The 24174-nt window shown below is 48.1% G+C and overlaps 10 protein-coding genes across 10 annotated transcripts; 3 read left to right on the top strand and 7 right to left on the bottom strand.

Moving 5' to 3' along the window:
- Nucleotides 1-1627: 1627 nt before the first annotated feature.
- On the bottom strand, nt 1628-3071 carry BU24DRAFT_447759 (RTA1-domain-containing protein). The gene is made up of 3 exons (XM_033530844.1): nt 2586-3071; nt 2028-2534; nt 1628-1971 (listed from the first exon to the last, which is right to left on the bottom strand). The coding sequence occupies exons 1-3, from the start codon at nt 2740-2742 to the stop codon at nt 1706-1708; spliced, it is 930 nt and encodes a 309-aa protein (XP_033387537.1). The 5' UTR covers nt 2743-3071; the 3' UTR covers nt 1628-1705.
- Nucleotides 3072-4853: 1782 nt separating this feature from the next.
- Nucleotides 4854-6056, bottom strand: BU24DRAFT_489214 (acyl-CoA N-acyltransferase). Its single transcript, XM_033533620.1, has 2 exons — nt 5815-6056; nt 4854-5759 (listed from the first exon to the last, which is right to left on the bottom strand). Exon 2 carries the CDS (start codon nt 5623-5625, stop codon nt 4984-4986), a length of 642 nt encoding a protein of 213 aa, XP_033387536.1. The 5' UTR covers nt 5626-5759; nt 5815-6056; the 3' UTR covers nt 4854-4983.
- A 180-nt stretch (nt 6057-6236) lies between these two features.
- BU24DRAFT_114901 (Asp-tRNA Asn/Glu-tRNA Gln amidotransferas-like protein subunit A) lies at nt 6237-7776 on the top strand. The gene is made up of 2 exons (XM_033520831.1): nt 6237-6721; nt 6776-7776. Exons 1-2 carry the CDS (start codon nt 6367-6369, stop codon nt 7750-7752), a joined length of 1332 nt encoding a protein of 443 aa, XP_033387535.1. The 5' UTR covers nt 6237-6366; the 3' UTR covers nt 7753-7776.
- Nucleotides 7776-9883, bottom strand: BU24DRAFT_476240 (thiamine pyrophosphate-requiring enzyme; the record flags this gene model as incomplete). Its single annotated transcript, XM_033532925.1, has 3 exons — nt 7776-8990; nt 9047-9470; nt 9615-9883. The coding sequence occupies 3 exons, from the start codon at nt 9881-9883 to the stop codon at nt 7800-7802; spliced, it is 1884 nt and encodes a 627-aa protein (XP_033387534.1). The 3' UTR covers nt 7776-7799.
- Nucleotides 9884-10435: 552 nt separating this feature from the next.
- BU24DRAFT_364609 (aminopeptidase-like protein Y) lies at nt 10436-12416 on the bottom strand. Its single transcript, XM_033524253.1, has 3 exons — nt 11951-12416; nt 10757-11898; nt 10436-10707 (listed from the first exon to the last, which is right to left on the bottom strand). Exons 1-3 carry the CDS (start codon nt 12213-12215, stop codon nt 10582-10584), a joined length of 1533 nt encoding a protein of 510 aa, XP_033387533.1. The 5' UTR covers nt 12216-12416; the 3' UTR covers nt 10436-10581.
- A 431-nt stretch (nt 12417-12847) lies between these two features.
- On the top strand, nt 12848-14449 carry BU24DRAFT_431114 (MFS general substrate transporter; the record flags this gene model as incomplete). The annotated part of the gene is made up of 3 exons (XM_033529850.1): nt 12848-13070; nt 13122-14107; nt 14162-14449. The coding sequence occupies 3 exons, from the start codon at nt 12848-12850 to the stop codon at nt 14447-14449; spliced, it is 1497 nt and encodes a 498-aa protein (XP_033387532.1).
- Nucleotides 14450-14617: 168 nt separating this feature from the next.
- On the bottom strand, nt 14618-15586 carry BU24DRAFT_476238 (uncharacterized protein). Its single transcript, XM_033532924.1, has 2 exons — nt 15281-15586; nt 14618-15223 (listed from the first exon to the last, which is right to left on the bottom strand). Exons 1-2 carry the CDS (start codon nt 15572-15574, stop codon nt 14741-14743), a joined length of 777 nt encoding a protein of 258 aa, XP_033387531.1. The 5' UTR covers nt 15575-15586; the 3' UTR covers nt 14618-14740.
- Nucleotides 15587-16704: 1118 nt separating this feature from the next.
- On the bottom strand, nt 16705-18916 carry BU24DRAFT_386025 (MFS general substrate transporter). The gene is made up of 4 exons (XM_033524901.1): nt 18350-18916; nt 17910-18298; nt 17232-17854; nt 16705-17168 (listed from the first exon to the last, which is right to left on the bottom strand). The coding sequence occupies exons 1-4, from the start codon at nt 18540-18542 to the stop codon at nt 16853-16855; spliced, it is 1521 nt and encodes a 506-aa protein (XP_033387530.1). The 5' UTR covers nt 18543-18916; the 3' UTR covers nt 16705-16852.
- Nucleotides 18917-19172: 256 nt separating this feature from the next.
- On the top strand, nt 19173-22027 carry BU24DRAFT_476234 (ankyrin; the record flags this gene model as incomplete). The annotated part of the gene is made up of 2 exons (XM_033532923.1): nt 19173-19886; nt 19936-22027. The coding sequence occupies exons 1-2, from the start codon at nt 19414-19416 to the stop codon at nt 22025-22027; spliced, it is 2565 nt and encodes an 854-aa protein (XP_033387529.1). The 5' UTR covers nt 19173-19413.
- Nucleotides 22028-22126: 99 nt separating this feature from the next.
- Nucleotides 22127-23724, bottom strand: BU24DRAFT_489210 (S-adenosyl-L-methionine-dependent methyltransferase). Its single transcript, XM_033533619.1, has 3 exons — nt 23514-23724; nt 23331-23460; nt 22127-23248 (listed from the first exon to the last, which is right to left on the bottom strand). Exons 1-3 carry the CDS (start codon nt 23658-23660, stop codon nt 22347-22349), a joined length of 1179 nt encoding a protein of 392 aa, XP_033387528.1. The 5' UTR covers nt 23661-23724; the 3' UTR covers nt 22127-22346.
- Between the last annotated feature and the right edge of the window lie 450 nt (nt 23725-24174).

Raw genomic sequence — 24174 nt, 5'->3', positions numbered from 1 at the left:
TTTCTTTGCTAGTATGCGTACGTTGAAAATGGCCAGGTCAGGGGATTGTGGCCGAATCTTATAGGTATCCGTACCTCAAAGCACCCTTGGAATCATTTCCGAATCCGCATATACAGGAATATGGACGCACTCAATCGATCTTGGCAAAGACTATTTGCTTCTCGAAACCCTCAAACTTCTATGTAGACTCTTAATTTGCCGGCCAATTATGTGCGCGTTGATGCTACCGGGTTGGACCCCGGTCCCAATATAAAATCACGGAAGACCGGAGGCTCAACAATGTGCCAATGAATTACCCGTTGCTTATTGCAAGCCATCAAAGCTTGTCAGGACTCATAACTCCGTGCATATTCCCGCATACTAGATCGGCAGAGATCGCTAAAGACGACTTTCTTCTCAGGCCGCTACGGCATCGTGAAAACACGGCAACGAGGAGAATAATAAGGACCAAACGTACATAAGACGCAGTAACTCAATATTAACCTAATCTGTTGCGGAAATGTTAACCGCATATTCTAAAGTAAATCTAACATGTACAAGTGTCAGAAAGCAACCCGATTGAGATCAAAAGCTCGCGCTGATCCTATTAAGACCCCGCTGTTTTCCTACTTTACCCCAGACATGTTCAATCACATCGATAGGACGAGGTCTGCCACATTCCACTAACTGCAATATACGGCATTTAACAATTGATCCTTTTCTCTTTGTCAAGGCAGACAGCACAAACCAGTCAGGCTGACTTAATCCCTCAGTGCAGAATCTCGCACCATGTTTCCCGCAATGTCATGGGCGACCAATTTGAGTATCATTGAGCACAAAAGCTGTGGGCCTGATACAACAATTAATCCAAATAGGTCAGACGTGAAGAGGGGTGAATAATATTTTCAACGGATGATTTTTGGCATTTCAGACGACCAAGAAGACACATTGCTCGGAGGAAAACTTCAATATTAATGCAATTTACCACGGATACAATTCCCCTTCATCGAACTGCCCGATAGTGAATCGTTGCTACACATCAACCAATATGCGCAGCAGCACAACGCGAACCCAGTATTTTAGATTGTACCAAAGCGAGTGCCAGTGGAGTGAGCAGCGTTTTGTGAAACGGATGCTGGACCGGCTGTGCGGCTGTATTGTCTTCATGGCGACATCCCTCTTAGAAATTGCCCCACAATCTAGGGACTTAATTGATTCGCCGAAGGCCGGGCGAGGTTATTGAACTCAGCTAGGACCGGAGCGGCAGAACCCTCGACAATCATGTTCTCATTTAAGCCAATACTTTGTAGCGCTTTTAGAACGCATTCATTGCTTTCAATCAAAAGTCAACCACAGACCAGGCTTGGGGGTTGCGTGACCGCATCCAAGTCGATCCTAACAATGACAGCGTCTACAAGTGCTATTGTTGTTAGAAAACTGTAGACTCCAAACCGAATCTATCCAGGACTCGACGCGGCAACATCTAGACAATTTGGAAGTGAGTACGAAGAGCAGATATCACAACCCAAAAGTTCGGCACACTTTCCCTCATCTTGCTCATGGACATGATAATTGTAAATCATTTCAATTGCGAAGTATTTCTTCAACCTAGACCTCACCTAGCTATGTAAGAGGCGAAACCAAAGCGGTGGGATACATGTTTAAACGGTCCTCCTATCTACCATATGCACCATAACACCTGAACTTAAAAGACCAATATCTAAACTCATGCCGCATGGTAGTTACGGTACCCAGGAGGCCCATGGGACTGGCCATAACTTGTGTTATCTTGGAACTCGGGTCCGGGGTATGCTGTGTTTTGCTGACTTCCCGGTATCAACTCCACACCTTCCCTGGACGAGACATTCGCTATCTGTGCGTATCTGCTGAGATCGCCGACATACCAGAAGGCAGTAATGGCGAGTACAATAGCCATCAAAGCTCCGTCGAAAGCGTAGATCGGCCACTCATGTGTGAGTAGGTAACCATCCTCTGCCAGAATAATTAGTATTTACATGGGAAACCTTGCATGAAGTTTTGTTACTTACTGCCCATGACGTATTCAATGGTACGGAAGAGATTTCGTATCGTGATGATAACACTGACGACGTACAGCGCTATTAAAAACCCTTGCCAGTTCCATGAATTCGCCATCTTGCCCAGTCCTTTCTTATTCACTCGAACATGGAAGATGACCGCCGCAATCATGAATAATCCGAAGATGACAATTTGAAGGATCAACCCAGCGAGAATGGTGTACTTTCCGAGATCCAACTTATCCTTCGTCTTCGCTGTCGCCAAAATGCTTCCGCCGAGACCTTGAATCAGGAAACAAACAATATCGCCTCCCACGAAGATCTTCGTCAGCCAAGTCGTGCGGATCATGCTATACGAAGCGCATCCTGTAGCTCGAATGATTCGACCGAGGAACATGTAGACGGAAGCGGCGAAGAGAATCGGGGCAAGGAGAATGGCCAACGTTTGAATGACATAGAGACCTAGGGAATCTCCGCGGTCGCGTCCTAATCCACGTGCAACGTAACCGACTATTTCAACTACGGGAAGTCAGTATATGGAATGAGCAGCGTTTGAAGAGCCGAACACACATATAGCGCCAATGATGAAAGCGATGCAAAACCACGTTCGCGTCCTGATGAGCATGACTATGTGGCCAATGGTGAGAATGGCGAAGATACCTGCGGCCACGGCAGCTGCTTTCTCGTTCGGCCTGTAAGGATCATAGTAGTTATCGATTTCCTTCATGTTGACTGTTTGGTTCGAATCAATCTCGGATGAGTGTTTGGGGGAGCTGAGAGAAGTGTCGAAGCAATCTTTGAGCTTGGTAGATGTTGTCGTTGAGAGCAGACGGTGGATGACCTTTCGAATATGAATCACGGAAGTCCGAAATCTCTAGGTATTATATCTCTCGTGTTTTGTCCGAACAAGTCGATTTCTCTAGCTGAAGTCCTCCGAAGTCATATAGACTAGGGGCAACGTCATACTGCGAGCTTCCCAAGCCTCGCTAAGGCGCCTCGTTGATGGACACATCCGAGTTGTTCCCAAGTGGTCTTGGACCAATTGTTCAATGAGTTATAGGGGTTTGACCTTTTCAGGCCTGCAGGCCTAATAATTTGAAGGGGCCGTGGCTTAGATGCGAGACTAGGCAAACAGGCCAAATGGTGCGAGTCAGGATTACAATTACTGCAAATGGACTAGCGCTTCGTTGGAAATGGGCCGAGTCGCACTGTTTTTGGTGAGAATGTGCGAATTGCCCAGAGTATGCTGTGCCTGCACTTTGAATTTTGGGCGGTGTCTATGGGTCTTGATCTGGAAGGGATGTCTATTGTACAAATTGGAGCAATTGTTTGTAAGTGTGGCGGAGAAGGCGAAGCCTCTGATGCTGCTTTCCGCATCGTACACTAATCTACTTCCAGGTCATTTCATTCAACCGAATACCCCATCGACTTCTGTACCGTACACTAAACCTTTTCAATTCAATTCAACCTGGTGTTGTCTTGCGTTGCTTATCGTACAGCGACGTACACTAATCCAGTTACAATTCAATTCAATCTGATTCAATTCAATTCAATCTGCTGCTGTTTTGCTTTGCTTATCGTACTCCGTACACTAATCTAGTTACAATTCAATACGAACTGGTGCCTACAATACGCTGCGATGTTGCATAATCTTTCCCCTGGGAATCAGCATCGTCGTCAATTCTTCCACAACGGCCTATCAACGCGGACCAGTGCCTAAAAATAGCAACAGGAGAACTGTCTTGGGCTTTACGGTGTGTAGACATTTTACCACGGCCAGTTAGGCTCCAGCTAGAATTTCTAGACTGCCGTAGCATTTCTTCTAGGCTCTCAGTCACACTGTCGTATACAGAACCTATCTCGGCATCGGACTTCAATGCGGCCAATTCTCGTAGATGAGCAATGGGAAAATAGACTCCCGTGAAGACTGCGCCGTATGCGTTGTACCGAAAGACATGTAAGAGTGACCCCTTTAGAAGCAGATGTTTGATGCGAAAATTAATACACTCAAGTCCGCTGCGACGCCGCAAGAAATACCGACCTGCCAGTCGTCGCCCAGACATCGCTCGGTTCTCATACTTGAAACCCTCGCTTGTATAGACGTGCTCGTTTGGAGTTCCTGCTCACAATATACAAGGCTCGCGAATTCGAGGTAGAAATCACGAACTTCAGCTCAGGTTGCTCGTCGCGCGCGCTCGCCTCGACTAGCATATATATAGCATTTTCGAAGGCATTCGTTCTCGTTCTTCCTAGTTGGCAACATTGATTGTATTCATGGCTAGATCTCCTGAGAAGCTTCTTAATTGATACGAAAACGACTGTTTCTCAAAGATTTCCAAAGCCAAAGGAATTATTCTGGATAATCAAAGGTACAAATGTTAATGAGCCTAAACAGAGATGCATTACTGCGTACTGGCTATTCTCATCCTTCAATTCGTCCTCCTCTTGACGCTCAGTTACCTATTCTGATGGGAATGATTGGCCGTGGTTGGGGCAGCGAGATAAGGCGACTCGCCCAGCAAACTGCTCTGCTAAGCCTCAAAGTTACGCGTCAGTAGAACTCTGCCAAGAAGCGGGTTGAAAATAAGCTCTTTGAAGGATTATTCAATAGAAGTCGCCTAGCAACGAATTGTGAATTCAATTGTTGCGTTTGTATCTTCTACCGTTGCCCATGGCAATTCAGCACGAATGGGTGACTAGTCACGATACAAGACACGTGTGCATCGAACCTCCATTTCATCGACGTCGCAAGGATCACATCGAAAGAACTTATGTTCTTAATTATAATAGAATTTGGTTTTTTTTATGTGTAGGAATATTGCATGTAACCATAGGTTGCGTTCCTGTCTGTTCAATATCGTCTTTTTTGCGAAGTACCGACCCCGTAGCGCGTGGCAATAATTTTCCTAGGTACATTTGACCGGAGTCTGAAGGTAGACAAATTGCTCTACTGTCTTTTGCGACAAGATTATAATCTGTAATTCTCCGGGGCACTCCTCAACCCTTTCGTCCACACCAGAACGGAAAGTGTTGGTTCAGTCGGCGAGAACGCAATCGTTCTCATGCCATGGTTCTCGAAGCCCACTCGCTGTAGTGTCTTTTGCGATGCTTCGTTGTCTTCATTACAGTAACCAGCGAATTCATGTATCCCCCTCTTCTCCTCAAAATATTTCAGCAGAGCTCCCGCTGCTTCTGATGCATATCCACGGCGCCAAAACTGACGAGCAATCTGGAAACCGATGTCCGGAATAGTGGGCGAGTTTGGATGATGTCGCATCTTCATGGTCACCCAACCAATATATACAACGGGAGACTGTTCGTCCCCGGGCTGAATGTCGTCTTTGGGCTCCGGCTTCAATGCTACTATGTAGCGACCGAAACCAGTTTGTGCGAGGTATGGGATGTCTTTAGAAAGGAGCTCGCGCGCAGTAGCTCGGTCCGGTGTTGGTGTTCCACCTCCATTGCCAGCGATGAATTCGGGCGTATTGACTACTTCAACAACGAAGTCGCATTGTGCGTCAGAATTGGGATCCAAGTAGCCGATTACCAGGCGTGGGGATTCGATACGAAGACTGAGATCAAGCTCTGGGGTGGCATCTGAACTCGTCATTTTGATGTGATGAGGGCGTAAGGTATACCGTTGGATTGATATTTAGCGGAATATCATATTGACATATTTAAGCTTACAACCGAAAAACAAGCTACCAGTATTACGAACACCTGTCGACGAATTTCCACTTGTTACTAAACAGGAAGGTGAATCAGTATTGTTGTGAGTCACTCAAAACTATGAAACTACCTTGTTCTGCAGGTTGCCTCAATGAGACTGCAACCTAATGACGGAATATTCTGAAAATTGAATCATTTGTTGGTAATCAGGAACTTCGTTTTATGATCTTGTTGAGCATCCCCAGTGTGTAAGTATGGTGAATGATTCATATTGGGTGACGAGGGAGAATTCAATCCAATTCTTTATCATCAATTCATGTAGAAAAGTGCATCAATGTAGCAATCGTTGATCTGATTAATACAAAAACCGCAGTTGACGCGTGTTTGGAGGAAGGAACTATCACGATGTTGGCCTGGCGTGTCTGGTTGTAGTTTCTCTAATGATTGCGACTAATCCGGAGAAGGAATGCCGAATGTTATCGATAAGATGTTTGTTTGTCAGTTGCCAATGCGGGGCAAACAGGCGTCCATAAGTCATTCGATTCCAGGAGACGGTGTTGGTTTTCTGACGCTCTTACTCGTGTACACCCGCCCGTGTTTGATCCTTCACCTGCTCCGTTCTGCCACCAATACTGCAGCTGGCTACTTCAAGTCCTTTCACTCAAATCCTGCAGACCTAAGCATGGCCGAATCATTTCGTCTGAGTGCAACCGAGGCCCAGGCCAAAATCAACGGCGGCTCTCTCACGGTAGAAGACTATGCTAAATCGCTTCTATCACGAATTGAGCAGCGTGACTCGGCCGTTCATGCTTGGGCTTACCTAGACCATGATCTCGTGCTTCAACGGGCCCGAGAACTCGACAACATTCCTCGAGAACAGCGAGGGCCCCTACATGGTATCCCAATCGGCATCAAAGATGTGATATTAACAAAGGACATGCCTACACAGTACAATTCGCCTCTGTATGAAAATCAGGCGCCGAAGATAGATGCTGGTTGTGTTGCGACACTCCGGCACAGCGGAGCGCTGATCTTTGGTATGAACTCCGACCTCGATAATTGAGAACCCCGTTGACGTGATCGATTACTAGGCAAGACCACAACAACTGAATTTGCTGCTACTACCGTGGGCCCCCCTTACAACGGTATCAAGACAGCCAACCCGCATGATCCAACGCGAACTCCTGGAGGCTCTTCTTCCGGTTCGGGAGCGGCAGTAGGTGACCTACAGATTCCGATCAGCCTTGGAACGCAGACGGGTGGAAGTACCATTCGTCCCGGATCATTCAATGGGATATATGCACTGAAACCAACGTGGAACTCAATTTCTCGGGAAGGGTTAAAGATATATTCTTTGATCTTCGATACATTGGGCCTATATGCACGAAGCGTAGACGATCTCAAACTGCTACTAGACGTCTTCAAGGTGGTTGATGATGAACCAGGCGAAGAATTCAAGGTCAAAGGAGCCAAATTCGCTTTATTGAAGCTTCCTACGCCTGAATGGCCTGAGCTCGGTTCTGGAACCAAGGACGCACTCAAGAAAGGTGCTGAACTACTACGAGCGCACGGTGCAGAGGTGGAAGAGATCGAATTACCCGAAGAGTTCAAAACGATGCCAAAGTGTCACACTCGAGTACAAGCTGGAGATGGACGTGTGAGCTTTCTGTCGGATTACTTGCGTGCGAAGGATCAACTTGATCCCTTGCTCATTCAACATGTCGAAAACACGAATAAATTCACCAGAAAGGAGCAGCTGCAGGCTTTTGACGCGCTAGCAGCAATGAGACCAAAGATCGATGCTCTTGCAGATCAGTACGCTGCCATCATTGTTCCAAGCGTCCTCGACGAGGCGCCTGTAGGACAGCAAAGTACCGGCGATGCCGCATACTGTGCACCTTGGACAGCCATGCATGTACCTGTCGTCAACATCCCTGGCTTCAAAGGGGGCAATGGTCTCCCAATCGGACTTAGCTTGTTGTCAGGTAGATATAGAGATCAGCATCTTTTGAGAGTATGCGGAGAGGTAGGCAAGATTTTCGAGGCTGAAGGAGGCTGGACCAGATGATAATTGTATAAAGAACACGCTATTCATTCTATAGATAACTCTTCTTCCTACTTATAATACGGCCTTGGGATGTTATCATAGTAAGGAACCACGATGACGTTAGGGTCATCAGTGTGTCCGACCATGGCCTTTGTCGTATCTTGATTTGGCTGGGGGCTCACTCTCAGATCAATCAGACCTGGCCCATCCGCCTTGATGATATCCTCCACCGCCGCGGCAATACCATCCAACACCTTTGAACTCTTGCCCTCGTCAATTGGGCCCAGATCCTCGTATGTCTTCTTCCTAGTCTCACTCGCTGTTTGCTTGAGCGAGTTTGTCGCATCAATAAGGGCGCCAGTGCACGCAAAACCCTGCGCAACGACATCGTACCGTGTATCGACGCGTAATTTCGCAGCCGGACGCTGTGATGTGACCTTTCCGTAGATCATCTCCTGTCCCGCAATGGACATGCCCCAGACGCTATTATTCACCACGACAGTCAAGATGTTAAGACCAAACTTCTTGAACGTGTCAAGTTCAGCGATGTGGAAACCTGCCGAGCCATCACCTTGGATATTCACGACGAGCTTCGAGCGATCTGCCACAGCGGCGCCAAGGGAGTATCCCCATCCGTTCCCGAGGAACCCAAGATATCCCGTCGCTACCATCGACAAAGATGCTCTGGCTTCAGTCATAAGTTGGAGTGTCCAGCCACCAACTTCGCCTCCATCGACGCAAAGGATGTTGCCTTCCGGCAAGCTTTGTAACAGCCTCTTGACGGCATGATAAGGGTGCAGATTGCCGTTATTCGTATCTATCACCGGCTCCGACTCATTATGCGGCGCCTTGAAAGCCCTCATGCCCAGCGCAGTCTTGACCCAGTCTTCGGGCGCCTTGAAACTGTTCTTCTCGACCGCAGAAGAGAGCGCCGACACCGCAAGCGCGATGTCAGACACGACTCCAAGGTCGATATGGGTAGAGCGTCCGATCTCGCCGCCATCAATGTCGATTTGAACGACTTTGCAGTCTTTGTTGGGGATTATGGCACCGCTGCGGCCGCCGAGAATGAAGCCAGTTCGCGCGCCGAGAACGATGACGAGATCTGGCGTGGGTTTCCCGGTGGGACCGAGGAGAGCGAGGTTCGTGGCGGAGCCTCCGTAGAAGGGGTGGTTTTGCGCAATGCCAGTGCTGAACTTTGGGCTGTGGAAAATGGGAATGCCGGTTTTCTCTGCGAATGCTGATACTTCGCTGATGGCCTGGGTTTGCCGTTAGTGGGCGTGCATTTAGAGGGAGGTTGAAGTTGTAAACTTACACCGCGCGCACCTGTTCCAACTAGAATGACAGGTCTCTGCGCCTCTTTCGCTAACTTGAGGACATCTTCAACAGCTTTGGGGCTTGGTCCAGGCAGAGACACTTCGGGAGCTGTGATATTTCCCCATGCCACACTCTCTTCAATGACCGGAGTAAACAGCACATCGATTGGGAAATCGATCAGCACGGGGCCAGGCGCTCCAGTGTTTGCGGTTCTCCAAGCAAGACTGACAAGACGTGGGATCTCGCCCACGTTTGTGATTCGATGAGCGAATTTGGTCACGGGTCTTGCGAGGACGACTTGGTCGTGGAAATCTTGGAGGGCGTTGGTGGCGGCATCGCGAAGAGGCGCGGAAGATGTGACGCAGAAGATTGGTGAGCGGTCGGCGAGAGCTGTCGCAAGACCTGGGAGGCCGTTGCAAAATCTAAATTGGAAAACATGTCAGCGCTATATTCATTGAGTAGATTCCATTGCTGTAAATTGGTGTCTTAGGCGAGGATAATCAAGATTCTAGCTCGGCATTGTTTGCAGCAAGGATATGCGTTCAAGAGCAAGGCATTCCACTCACCCACTGTTGGCCGTAACAAAGCAAACTCCCGTCTTCCCCTTAACCTTTGCATATCCCTCCGCAGCCTGTACAGCAACGGTCTCATGTCTGGTATCTATTAATTCTATGTCGTTCTCTGCGCAACCCATCAAGAAGGCATCCAGATGACCGCCATGGAGGCCGAATGCCACCTCGACGCCGAGGGCTTTAAGGCATTGAGCGAGCAGGTCGCCACCGAGAAGCTCTCGACCTGATGGTTGTTTGAGTGTCAATCTGTGGTGGGCAGACATGCTGGACGGAATCAAATTAAGTGTGGTTGTCCCCAAAGCAAGATCAAAATCTGGGCAAAGAGCTCAAAGATGCGATGAGGAGAAGACGTAGACTGAAGAATTTACTGTGCAAAGGGGCCATTGGAGGGGGTTATATTCATAACCACCGGAAGCTGACTCCGCGAGCCGTGGTTACCCTAGGTACAGCTCGAAGATGTTCGCAGATTGGTTCATGGCAGCTAATCGTGATTCCCCAACTTGTGTACAAAAGCTGACTCCATTTCCCCAGTGTTGCGCTTAGCTTCCGATGAGCTATGACGGAACGCGAATTGGGGAGCTCTGGTGGGGCGTTAGAGGGTTCATTACCCCGCGGCCAAGACGTTCAGCGCTGCACCATTGCATGGACCGGGGCTTTGTGGGGGAAGGAAATGATTTTGCGGCGTGTTGAGTCGAGTCGTATGTTATGACACGAAGGAAGGATTACCTCACTGGGAATGATTCACCTATCCTGACCTGAATAATCATTGTCACGCAAGGTAGTTCACGCAAATAAACCCCTAGACACTTGAAGAACATCGAATGAGATCTGATATATTAGTGCGATGCTCAAATCCTAAATAGCTGCTATAAAATACAAATCTATGCAAGTGAGATATGGGAAATAAGCTCCGAGACGTTATGCAAGACAATACCAGGTATGTTCAATCCAGCTATGCGCTCTAAATGAACAGGCGGGAGCCATGATACTTCACATTCTCGGAGTATGCGTTAGAGGAGACAGAGAGAGTACGTTCGGGGAAACCCTTGAAAGAACGGGCATATGTCGCGATTGAATGCGCAATGAGCTGTACGGTGTCAGTTCAATTCATGCTCATAAACCATTCTGTAGCTTACCTTTGTGTTGACTATCCAGGCAGTTTCATTGACATTGCCCAAGTCATCACAGAGCTGGTGGTAGCAGTTGTCATACCAGTCGCCCGCTTTTCCGCCAAACTGCTCTTGTTCCTTCTTGGTCTTAATGCCCTCGGCACCTGTAGCAATGCCTCCTCCTGGAATGCCGTTCCTGATGAATCCATCGTAGTCGCTGCGACCATCGAAAGGAATGAACGTATAGTTCAAGCCTTGCTCCTCGTACCAATCGATGTACAGATCACGCAATTCCTCGGAACCGTTGGGATTCGCAGCATTAGTGGCGTTATAGATCTGGTATGCGAAATTAGGAGATGCCATCATGTCGTAATCCATGAAGAGTCGGATCTTTTGGTTCTCCTCCTCAGGGAGCTGGGCGACGTAGTAGTCTGATCCAAGAAGACCTTCCTCTTCACCGGCCCACCATGCGAATCTTACGGCATTGCTGACGTTGAATTTGGTGAGCTGGGTAGCGACTTCGAGGAGCGAAATGGTTCCCGAACCATCATCGTTGATTCCAGGCCCCTCAGCAACGCTGTCACTATGCGCACCAAGCATGACAACGTTGTTAGGGTCACCCTCGGTGGTCTGGGCAACAATGTTGACAGTAAGGATTTGTTTGACCTCTGCGTCAATGTACGCAATGCCATCAACAGATTTACCCTTCTCGAGCTTCTTGATGATAGGGTCGGCTTCTTCGCCAGATAGACCGAACGTGGCGACATGGAAAGAGGAAGGAGTCCCCAAAGTACCTTGAACGCCGTCTTTCTCGTAGTTGTAGACAACAGCGGCGACAGCACCAGCACGTCCGGCATTTTCGGATTTGGTTCCGAAGGGGCAAACTCCACGCTTGATGAAAGCAATGTTTCCAGCTACCGTTTCAGGGAAATCAGTAGTTTGGCAGCCTTCGTTCTTAACGAGGACAAGGTCGCCGTGGACGGGCTGCTTGTCCTTTGTAGGCGGTGTCAAGCCCATTGGAGCAGCAGATTTGGGGACATCCTGACCGAGGACAAGGCGCGATTCGAACACATTACCGGATACAGCTGGGAACGACTGATTGGAGATATCATAGTAGTCTCCCAATTGTAGTATTGTCTCGTAGATGTAGTCGAGCGTTCCAGCATGGCCTGGATTGATGGTCAATAACAACATGGTATGAGTCACGTGTGTCATGCTTACCAGCACTGCCGATAACCCTCGTTGGATGGTTATACTCGGCTTCACCTAGCTTTGCGATTTCGAACAACTGCTTCGCGCGTCTCTGAAGCCTATCGCCACTAATAAGATCCTGGATCTCCGTCGAATTGACGAGTGGCTTCGACCCATGAGGATGTCCGGTCTCGGCTTGGATGGGCGCTTGGTTATCGGACGCAAGGATTGGTATCTGGATAGCTGTTGCGCTGGCCACTGTGGCACAGAGTGCCAAAATAGATGGAACTCCCATGCTGTTTATACTGGTTGATGAACAGGAGATGGAAGTAGGTTGTTTGGTGATGGTTGATAACGATGCGGTTCAGCGCGGTTTCATGCTATGGCGCGTGCGCTGCGAACGGCCCGCGCCGATGACGCCTTGCCATGTGACCTAATCGCGTGCGGAATCCAAGCACTCGTGTGGAATATCTGCCAGAGGACTTTTTTGCTACTTCAACGAAGTATTATCGCATCGCATACACGCGCAAAGACAAAATATAGATCGGATGTCAGCGTCCGGCATCTAGGCGGCAAGCCTTATCTCCGCCGACAGAAGCTTCCCCTTGCTTGGGAGTGATAAGCATCATGTTTCCCCGCTCGGCATTTCCCCACCGTCTAAACGTATTCATGATGGACGTAATGTACGATGCCATTTTTTGAGGTGATCATCCTAGCCAAGCACTGAGAGGAGCATCTGATAGCGCGTGCAGATAACCGTTGGCCTTTGGCCTTCCTGTTCGGGGCGAAATGGGTCGACTGGAGCATTTCTCATTACCAACTGCATTCGCTTGCAGCTTTGAAGTGGCATGTGTATATAATGTAGCTTGATACTGATTTAGGATATGTTTCCTAATCAGACCGTTCAAATTTGACAATTCGAGCATCATGGGACAACACAGCATCCATCCCGATCATCATGTGGCTGAAGAAAAGGGTGAGAAAGCCCAATTCAAGGATGCAGACAAAGCTCTAGAATTTCTTCGACACAATGAAACCGGAGAAGAGCTTGGTTTGGTGGACGAAAAGGCCTTGGTGAAGCGGATTGATTGGATGATCGTACCCATTATGTTCGCATGCTATTTCCTCCAGTACCTCGACAAATCCCTATGTAAGCGCAACTTTGGCCCATTTTCATCATCTAGACACTGATACCCTCCAGTGAACTATGCGGCAGTCATGGGTATCTTCGAGGATGCAAACATCTCAACCGAACAGTATGGGACCCTGTCCTGGCTCTTCTACTTGGCCTTCATGATCTTCGAAATGCCACATGCATACATGATGCAACGGTTCCCACTCGCTAAATATCTCGGTACCATGGTGTGTCTCTGGGGCACAGTCGTGGCATGTACTGCAGCATGTAACTCCTATGCCTCCCTTGCCGCATGTAGGTTTTTATTAGGCATGTTCGAATCTGCTGTCTCACCTTCCCTTATCCTGGTTACTTCTATGTGGTACAAACGTCACGAGTCACCAAAACGTATTGGCTTCTGGTACATTGGTGTCGGAACAGCCGTCATGGCAGGGTCCCTGATATCTTACGGCTTCCAGCACTACACCGGCACAAGGTTCAATAACTGGCAGATCATGTTCCTTGTCGTGGGTATTATCACTGTATCATGCGGTGTCGTCGTGCTCCTACTCCTTCCAGACAATCCCATGTCTTCAAGGCTCTCGCATGCAGAAAAGATCATGGCGGTCGAACGTCTGCGTGAGAACAATACTGGCATCGAGAATAAGCATTTCAAGCCTTACCAATTCTTCGAGGCTCTCAAGGACCCACAAGTTTGGCTTCTCGCGTACATCACCACCGGTGCCAGCATTCCCAACGGCGCGGTCGGATCTTTTCAGAGCGTCTTGATCCGTAGTTTTGGCTTTACCAATAAGGAGACGGCACTCATCCAGATCCCGGGAGGCTTCATCGCTGTCGTAAGCGTCATCCTCGGGACACAGATTGCGGCTCGATACAATTGCCGTGGTGTCATGCAGATAGTATGGACCGCGTTGGGTGGTATTCTCGGCGGCGGACTAATCGCATTTCTGCCCACCAATGATAAGGCTGGCAGGCTTGTGGGCAATTACCTCACCCATGTCACTGGCGCTTTTCTTCCACTGTCGTACTCCTATGCTGCATGCAACTTTGCTGTAAGTTTCGCTTGCCATCAATATGTTGTTGTCCGTCGTACTAATTCAATCCAGGGACACACCAAAAAAGTTACTATGAACGCAATTCTCCTTATGTCCTTTTGTCTAGGCAATATTTTGGGGCCACTTACCTTCCGCGACGAGGATGCTCCCGATTTCGTTCCTGCTAAGATCACCATCGTCGCCGTTGACTCATCGGTGGTCGTCGCCATTGGGATCCTCTTGTACTACTATCGTTGGGAGAATCGGCGTCGCGATAATGAAGGCTTGGAGCACCGCACAGATATTGAATTCAGCGATGTCACAGACAGAGAGAACAAGGAGCTAAGGTACAAGTACTAAAATTTAGGAAGCGAGATCTTATTCGCACGGTCATACAGAGTCTGAGAGGACATGGGTAGACCATGATCGTAGCGAGTATCAATATGAAGTCATGAATAATTTCACCACAAAGATCTGTTCTTTTCCGCGCGGAATTCTTAATCTTTTTTCTATATACAACCTAAAATCCAAATCTATTAAATATACGAACGAGCGAAAGCCAAAGCCAAACAGCCCTAGCAAAATACTACCATCATCTCCATCTAAACAGTCTTAAACTACCGCCTCCCCACCACCTTAGCACAAGTGCTTTCAGTTCTTCTTGCAGCGCGCGAGGCACTTGGTGACAGTATCAGCCAACTGAGGAGGCAACAAAGGCCTAACATCGTCCACCTCCTCCATATCCACGAGTCTCTTCCTCATAGTTCCATTGCCTCCAGCAGGGGACTGCAAGATAGCAGTAGATCCCGGGTCATCAGAGCTCAAGAACGTATAAACAGCCGTGGAAGTGCAATCCTCGGAGTCATTGATCTGCCAATGCACGCTGCCTTGAGGAAACACAGTGCCCTTATGCTTGGTGAGTTTGCCGGTGATTTCTGGGTTGGGGTTGGGTGCGGGTGGGTTGAGAAGACCGATTTCCAACATGTAGCCGAAGTCGACTTCGCCTTCTACGACGACGAAGAACTCGTTGGCGCGAGGGTGGACGTGCGGAAGGAAGAGTCCGCAAGGACCGAGAGTTGCGAAGTTGATGTTTAGGCCTGAGTCGAGAAGAATGGGGAGGTTCCCGGGGAAAGCCTAGAGATATTTCAGTGAATCATTGGTCTCGACATTTAAGGTCTTATTGTTACTTACAGGTGAGTTCGATCCCCCTTGCGATCCAACCACTGGAATCCTCGTTGCTTGGAAATCGAGAACAGTGGCTTTGGCGAGGTCTTCCTGACCGAGCAGTTCCTCGCCATTGTTGGTGAGGAGTCGCTGATAGCGCTTGATGGCACTTGAATCGGTCTTCAACTTTGCGAGTAGATCATCGTTGTTTGGTAGAGGGGTCATAGGAACAGGAGAAGCTGATGGTACAGGTGTTGGCGCGCCGGATTGAGGAAGTGCTTGTACAGTGCCAACAACAAGGGCAGCAGCGAGTGCCTTCATGGTGGAAGAAATCATGGCGTTGGATGGAACGGATGATTATATCAAGAAATGATACTGAAAAAGGAGAAGCAAGTAGTAGGAGTGAGTTGTAGTTCGGGAGGAGTTGATCTGAGATGCAATTGTAGAATTCCTTGAAGGCGAGTCAAGCCTCTTTTATATCACAGCATACAAACGTCACGAACATACTCCTCAGACCAAATCTCGCAGTATTTCCACTATTTGGAATTCAAATCCAACTGTAGAATTGATGGTGAGATTGAAGCTGTAAAATGGAAGGCCGTGCGCATAGTTCGGCGGCAGTGCATCGAAAGCGGACCCTCCACCGGTTACAATACCTACCTCGTGATTCAGAGATTCTACTCTAGCACGATGATAAAGGCAGTAAGCTGAATAAAGTCTACCGAGTGACCGAGGCTGGCACTGATAATGGTCTTCGCTATTTCTACTAACCATTGAGAGCAAGCTAGGGTACACTTGTACATGAAAGGAAATTATCAATCTTGAAGTAGAAGTATCTCAAACAATTCAAAATTTAGATATATTTGTTATAATCTCCCATCATTTCAGCTCCATATAATTTAAGTCCCTTTCTTACCTCCATCAGTCTAGTGTCAATTGCATCTTTATCTGCCAGTTGTAGGATTCTTGCACGGTCAGTGTGCAAGATTGTCAATTGAGGACGGTCAATTCCGGCCAGTTTGATCAGTTATTTCCAAGAGATAGTTTCCATCAGCTCCCAAGGCAACTCGGCATCTGAACCCCAGTGTCAATGAATTATCACGTCGTTGGGCCATTATGTTGAACGAAAAGCGTTAGCCTACGAGTCACTTTCCCAATCCAGCTTAGGGCTTTTGATTGCGCTAACAGTCATTTCCCCATCATCCGCGCGGGTCCACAAAGTAAGACGTGACGTACCATTCACCGCCCTCATCTTTGTTTTCCTTATGCTTTTCATGACATTAACGCGCCATTAAGCCTCACGACCTGATTCTCATTCCATTGATCAAGGTTAGATACTCGTAGCGGATTCGGCTGTGCAGGTATTTGTCATAATCATTAGGGACTACATTCATTCGCTCAGTTCTTTTCAGCACAGCCTCACCCCAATCTCACACATCGTCGGAAATCCCACACCATTAGATCCGCAACAACGAATATACCCATAAACCCTCTTTTATTCACACGCCAATTTTCCCCCGATATCATGTTCGTTTCCATTATATTCACACATTAGTCCATTGCTCCTGATACCCTTGCGCAAACTCTGTGGTCCATCGTTTAGGCCCTTGCTTGTGCAGCCGAATCGGGATACTCATAGCTTGTCTTAAACCCAATGACATCTTCAATCGTTTCATCGGTGAATTGCAGGTCTTCTTCGACAGGTACAGTGTCCTTAATCTTCAGGATCATGACTGGCAGAGCGACGACCAAGCTGCCAGCAAGGAGAATCCAGCAGGAAGCGAAAAGATTCATGTATGGTATCTCCTTTCCATCCAAGCGCCAGATTATAGCGGCACCTGCTGATTGAATACCCTTATAGAACCCTGCAAAGTTGGCGAGCTTTCGACTGTTGTTGGTGATGGCTCCCATAAACCTGAACTTGTAAGTAATGCCTTCATGAAAAACGAGATTGAAATGTTAAAGTCTTAGTGCTTACCAGTATACGCAAGTCTGCCATGCTGCATCATAGAATCCATACATTATGTACAGGAACATTGGGCCAATGTATCCACTCGAAGTCCAGTCGTATTTGTCGCCGTCTTTGTTGTGATCGGGCTCGCGTTTGTACTGGCGTTGAAAGACGTACCCACCACCCCAAACGGCAAAGGTAAGGACGAACATCACAACCCAGGAGATTTTCGCTCTGGTTGTTCGTCTGACGTTAGGAAAGTCGAGTGCAAAGCCGAAAATAAGAGCGCCAAACATCTGTGCCAACCAGTACAGCGTGCTGTTCAAAGCACGCGTGCGAGTGTTGAACCTTGCAAGATTGACGTCCTGGAACTGGTACGTGTAAAACCAGTTAGAAGCGAAAAACATTGGAAAGAGCAAGACGATATACGGATCGCTCCAGAGTGTTTCCCAAAGGCCGATAATCTCTGTCTTCCACGTGGGATGCTTCATGAGGATGACTTTGGATCCGTCGCGACGAATGACGTGCTTTGCATCAACTAACGTCCATGATAAGACTGCCCCGAGAAAGGTCAGGATAAGAAATGCTATGTAGGTTGCATCGCTAACTCTTTCGTTGTTTTCCTTATCGATATTGAGGCCAAGTTCAACCTGTTTGGATCAATGTTAGCAATACGCAAGTATTTCTGGTGCGACTGGAGCTTACCACGCTGCCAATAACGGCGCCTAGATTGAATATTACCCAGAACCAGGATATGTATCGCCCTTTGAGATGTTCGGGCGGGTACGACATCATGATTGCGCCTTGTGCCGACCAAAGTACGCCCGCACAGCAGCCTAGGAGAACTCCCGAAAAGACGATGTAACCAAAGTTCTCCGTATGATTCCAACAAAGATATGCTCCAATGTAAACACAATAGCCGATGCCACCGAAGGACAGAGCTGTCTTGATGCCAAGCGCATTTGTAATTGTTCCTGCGAAAAAACCAACGACGGCAAATGTGGCATAAAGTGCGCAGTTAGCAGCATTGCTGGCATACGCATTGGCTTCAACTTGGCCACCACCTCCGAGGCCATTCACGGCGTTGAACATTCCTATACACAGTTAATTCCACTGTTGCATCAAAGAGTCAAGCGTTTTCTTACCTGGACATAGAAAGCATACGAAAGATACCAATATGAGCTGCGATTCAGGTGAAGCATACCATGGTATTTTGACTGGACCAATCTTCCAACTCTTGTATTTCCAACCAGGTGGACGTTCAGCCTCGCGGAACTCCAGTGATCCGGCTTGCCATTGTTGATCTGGATCTGAAGAACGTTTCCGAATATCTGACATTATGAACAAGAGAAAAATGTTCTACCAAAGCCCAGGTAAGGATTCGTCCTTGAAGAATGAGCAGAATGAAACTCAATACGGGCGACACTGTAGGTGAAGTACGATCAGCGAGCGATTCTGAGAGCAAGGAAGGCTGATTGATGCGCATCAAGTATGCTGTTGGGCAACAGGTATAATTTAGGGGCCAAAAGCACGAGCGCTTCTCACCAGGCTCCTCCGCCTCCACCAAGGGCACGCCGCATTTTGTACGTGGGAGGAAGGCTGTTATTTACCTTGGCACTTATCAGTCGATGGCGTTGCCTTCTCATTGATCACGAATAGAATTCTTTCGAGAGTATTGTTTTTTATCCAATTCTGCAGCAGTCGATAGCCAGAGCAATCTTAACCACTCCTCCCCGTCTGACTGCTAATCAAAGCGGTGATCACCTATTTATCAGACTGAAAAACCCCCGTTCAGATCGACAGTCAACGATATCTATGCTTGGACGTTTCCGTCCCGATGGTGGCACAAGCATAAGCCTGTGGCGCCAACCGGGCCATTGAGGTAAACATGCGAGCGCCATGTAGGCTACACCTCTGCTCTTGGCACCAATTAGATGGACTTATGTGTGAATCCTTCACTCGTCCCTCAAGCAATGCATGCGTGCTTACCCCGACTCTGATATTGATTTTGTACATCCAGTTGCGCCATGTCACACAATGTCTTTTCCCACGCTCTAACACGAAGTCCCCTTCCCTCGTTCCTGCTTGACTTCAGCTTGAAGTCTCTCATTCTACCACTCACCGACACTAAGTTTGTCTTTCTCGCATCCTGCGGGTGATACAACCCTGTCGCACCGATTGAAGTCGCACCCAGCTATAATTCGCAAGCATGGTTAGCCCCGCCTCCGTCGCAAGCAGCGCTTCAGCCGTGCGGTCGCTGTTGGATTTGGCTTGTGAATTAGTAGAGTTACTATTACAACAAGTCCGGACGAACCAGCCATTCGACTTCAACATTGCTCCTAAAGATCTAGCGGAAGAGGTCAGCCTACTCGCAGTCGAATGTGACCTGATCTACACCGATGTTCAAGAAATCGCACACAAGAGCCAATCAAGGCCTGCTTTGGTGGAGCAAGATGATGGTACATTGTGGGCCTGCCTGGATCACGAAACTGAACTGGCAAGGCGAAGTCTTCGTGAACTAGAAGTCATCATTCAACAACGTCCTCAGAAATCTAGTGTCCTCTCCCGCAGCCTATCTTTGGTCCAGAAACGTATGCAAATTCGGAACGAGACGTTGAGATTGAAACTTGCATTGAGTAAAAACAAGATTTGTTTGAATATCACATTGCGATTGCTTCATATGTACGTTCAATTGAGTTTGATCTTGCGTCCTGGCTTAACCATTTCATAGAAAGTTTCCACACTTAGGCCCATTCCGATCGGGACCTCACCTAATGAAGGATCCACATACGTTGCAGGATATGGTAACGAAGTTGGAGAATTTGACAAATCTCGATTCCCAGGCGCAACTGTCGTTCGTGGAGACCAGTCTTTTGCAGATCGCCAAGACACTCATCGAGCAAAACGTGGGAGAAGCGCGTGATCAGAATAGCAATACGACTGTAGCTTCGAGCGATCATGACCAGACAACAGATATTTCAACAATTACACACCCTTCGCGACACGCACACTTGGGCTTGTCGGACCCTTCCACGTCATCCAATCCACAGATCGTCGTTACATCCGCAGCTCACGACTCGAAGCCGCCGCAAGTTTCAGAGCCGACTATCGGAGAAAATGAAGATTTCGATGATCTCGACCTAGACATGGCCACTGCTGCACTACAAACCGGCGGGGATGCCTTTCAATCAGGACAATGGGAAGAGGCGGACTCTTTACTTCGGGAAGCATTGCAAGTGCTTCAGTATCTTCCCGAAAAACGACGTGCATTCTGCGATGTGTTCGATCTTCGGTTTAAGCTTGCGGTCTGCGCTTTTCACACTCACAGTCCACAAGAAGCAGAGACAGCTCTGAGAAATGTTGTAGAAACCCCCGCAACATCTGACAAACAGCTAGAGAGCATCCATGAAGTTACACATCTTCTCTCGCAGCTCTACGTTCGCACGCAACAGATCGATCGAGCACGTCTTGAGTGTGAGAAGGCCCTGCAAGCCCGACGACGTCTTCTTGGGAAGCAGAGCGATGCTGCTTTGGCTTCTACTGCGCTAATGGCACACATATATGTCCTTCTAGGCAACCGAGCGCGTGCCAAAACATGCCTTGCTATGATACCAGAGGCGCGTAGAGATTCCATACTGTATAGTGTTGAGAAATCGTTGGGCACTGGAGTGGAACATCTTAACTTTGCTTCTCTGCTCACGCGAGCAATGTCGGACACAACCGACGGGACCAACTCCAGTCCAAAAATGTTTACCCAATCGACAATCGGTACTCTTGATAACGAACCCCAAAAAGCCCAACCTCTTGGTTCTCCGGCACCCAGCTTTCGGCAGATGCACGTTCGCAGTCAATCAAGCGTGGCAGGTGAGGAGGATACGCAACACAGCACCATGTCGCCGCCACCGTCATCATACGAACCAGGCAGAATCATGAGTTGGAATCAAGACCAAAAGAGTGACAGATACTCTGTCGACCTCATCGTCAATGATACGGCATCGCTACGGCTACGTGATCCTCCACAGGCGTCGGAAGTAAAGATCGAACAAAAGCTATCGCGTAAAGAGATCCTCGAAAAGGTTGGATGCCAACCCAAGGACCAGATCGAAGAAGCCGTTTGCACTGGGGATCACCTCAAGCTAGTGTCTCTTCTTACCAAAAAGAAAGACTTCTGGCGTTCTAAACTTCGGAAGCGCACGCGGCCCGAACGCGTCACGGCCTTGCACTTCGCTGCACTCTTTGGCGAAACCGATATGGCACGGCGCCTTCTCATCTCTGGCTTCAACATCAATGAGATACCGTACGGTTATACGACAAGACTCACTCCATTGACATTCGCCATTGGTGCCCGTCAAGTGGATATGGTTGAGTTTCTAATCGCGAATGGCGCTCGACCATGTGAGCCGGACTCATGGTCAACTCTGGCTGGACATTTGATGAGTCGATCATGGCTGGCCAAAACAATGTCGGAGAGTGAGAGAGAGTTCACGCCGAACAGAATCGTTGCGATTATGGAAATCCTATCGAGACATGGATGGAATACCAACCAGCCGATCGAAGAGTCAGGCAAAACAGTACTGCATCAGGCCGTCGCTTTCTGGACTGGTCATTACACATGGGATTTAAACCTCCGTGCTACTATCGCTTCTTTTCTATACGAGCATGGCGCCGACCCTCACCTCAAGAATCTCGAGGGTAAAACTCCTTACGAGATGGCAGTATCCTTGGGAAATCAAGAGCTTCTGCATATCCTCAACGGCAATCTTAAAATGAAATCGGGTGATAATGGCGCACCTGAGCTGTACGAGCTCTCTGGGCACAATTGATACTCGCATAATGCCTCCCCTCGAAAAAGAAAGATTCACTGCAATCTCTTTGTATATATTCATAATTTCCGCCAGAAAAACACAAATAATCCGGATACCCTTTTGATTTGCGGATTTTAGGTTCAATGGCGTCTTTGGTATTCTGAATTAGGCATGTAACCTTGCAGCCTGTATCTGCTTTTATCTTTACGAAGTTGCGCAATAATATCATACAATCAATCTAAGTTCATGGGAAAAATGGGGTCATATAAATCATCTGTGATTACGACATGGCTTTATCCTTCCAATCGTCAAGAACGTAGCGTCAACTCTCCCAGCCTCATTTCTTCTTGCCTAATTCAATGATTCCCCTTCGGCCCAAATCCTCATTTGTCATCCAGATTCCATTGACATCCAGACCAACAAGGGCCGCCAACTGCCTCCATTGCTTTTCTGTCCTCTCTAGAGCGCCCAAGTTCAACATGTGCAAATCTATCTTGGCTTCTAGATGTGTAACACCTGATTCTGGGAGAACAATCTCGTGAATCAGGATCACCGAATCATCAGCCATGACATCCGCTATATGCTTTAGGATCGTGACGGATTGCTTCTCTGGCCAGTCATGTAATACTGTGCGGAAATAGAAGGCTTTGGCGTTCTTGACGGCATCGGGCTGTGGGGTGAAGAAATCATGACCGACTTTGATAAAATCAGATGGAAGATCGTTGGCCTTTTCGAGAACTTGAGGAAGATCCTCTAGAGCGAGCTTTCCAGACAATGAAGGATACTTTTCGTGGAACTTTTGCACTTGGTGGCCGATGCCGCCGCCCACATCCACAAACAATACTCGTTCTGGGTCGTCAATCTTCAGTCGATCTTGAGCAGGATACCCATCAGGGAACGGTGCATTCGGGTCGCCTCTCTGCATTGTCATGGTCTGATTGAAGGCATGAGAAAGCCTCGCATTCTCTGGCTTCGCTAGAAAGTCGAAGTATGTTTCTCCTGGGCATCTTTCGCCAAAACTGAACGGTGTATCCCCAGAGTCATTCGGATTCTTATATCCGTTGGCTTCGAAGTATTCTGGCATAAAAACTGTCGAATGGGATACATGCGTGAAGTGAATTATTGCTTCCCTTGCAGGAGATCCGGTGGCAAGCACCGGCGTGAATGGCGTAACTGCATACTTGGACGGCTCCGATTCTACGAAAACACCCAGAGGTATCAACATTCGGAGGACTCGCTCTACAAAAGTCACGTAAGCATAAATATAGGTATAATGATTATCAATAAATCGATTCGTTGGTTGACCTAGATAGGTACTTACGGAGCAATGCAAGGTCCGTTTTGCTCTTCTCTGCCAATTCCTCAAGACTGATCGGCGCACGGTGGGCCAACGCTATGTCTGCGAGATTCATGTCTATAGCGAGGCGGAGAGAGATAGGATCGTATATGCCCTATCAGGAGTCAATCTTTTTGGGTAATTACTGCTACAGTCGCGATGACCTACAAATGTCAAGCGGATGATCTTTTCAAATGGGTTTTCCAATGTTTCAACAAGCTTTTGTGCGGCTTGCAACAACGCTGCTCGGTCTGCTTCTTCCAGGCCAGCTGGACCCTTCGCAGTGATGTCGTTAATCTGTTGTAATGGAGACATTGCTAAGACTTCTCTATTCACTATGAGGTTGAAATTGGTTCGAATCAGTGCTGTTGATGTTGCGATAATCGCCACTTTTTAAATCCGCTGGCTACATTGTACAAACTTGATTTCAGATACGATGGTTCTTTCAGCTGCGTCAGCTTACTCGCACGATGGTTCTTCATTATTGCTCGAATTGTTCAAGCTTCAAATCGCACGTCACGAAATAGGCACTGTCTAAGCTCGATCGATGCAAGCGTCAGGCTTCCCGCCCCATAATCCAGGCTTTCGAAGGACTAGCTCTGTTGAATTCCCCACTTGCAAGGCCAATCGGCCTTGTATTCGCGCGAATGCAGTTGGGGATGAGGGTGGGGATATCTTGTTGGCCTCACTTTTGAAATGCCAATTATCGGCGCCTCTGACGACACAAGCACAAAAATAACATTACCGGTGCGGGTTTTCTGGAGGGGATGAACACGATTTCTGTATTTGGTAGAATTATTTAGCATGACTATCAAACACATATATTTTA

This window comes from Aaosphaeria arxii (genome assembly GCF_010015735.1).
Source record: "Aaosphaeria arxii CBS 175.79 unplaced genomic scaffold BU24scaffold_2, whole genome shotgun sequence".
Lineage (NCBI taxonomy): Eukaryota > Fungi > Ascomycota > Dothideomycetes > Pleosporales > Aaosphaeria > Aaosphaeria arxii.
Note: the sequence above shows the minus strand (reverse complement) of the source record. Positions and strands in the feature narration are given on the sequence as shown.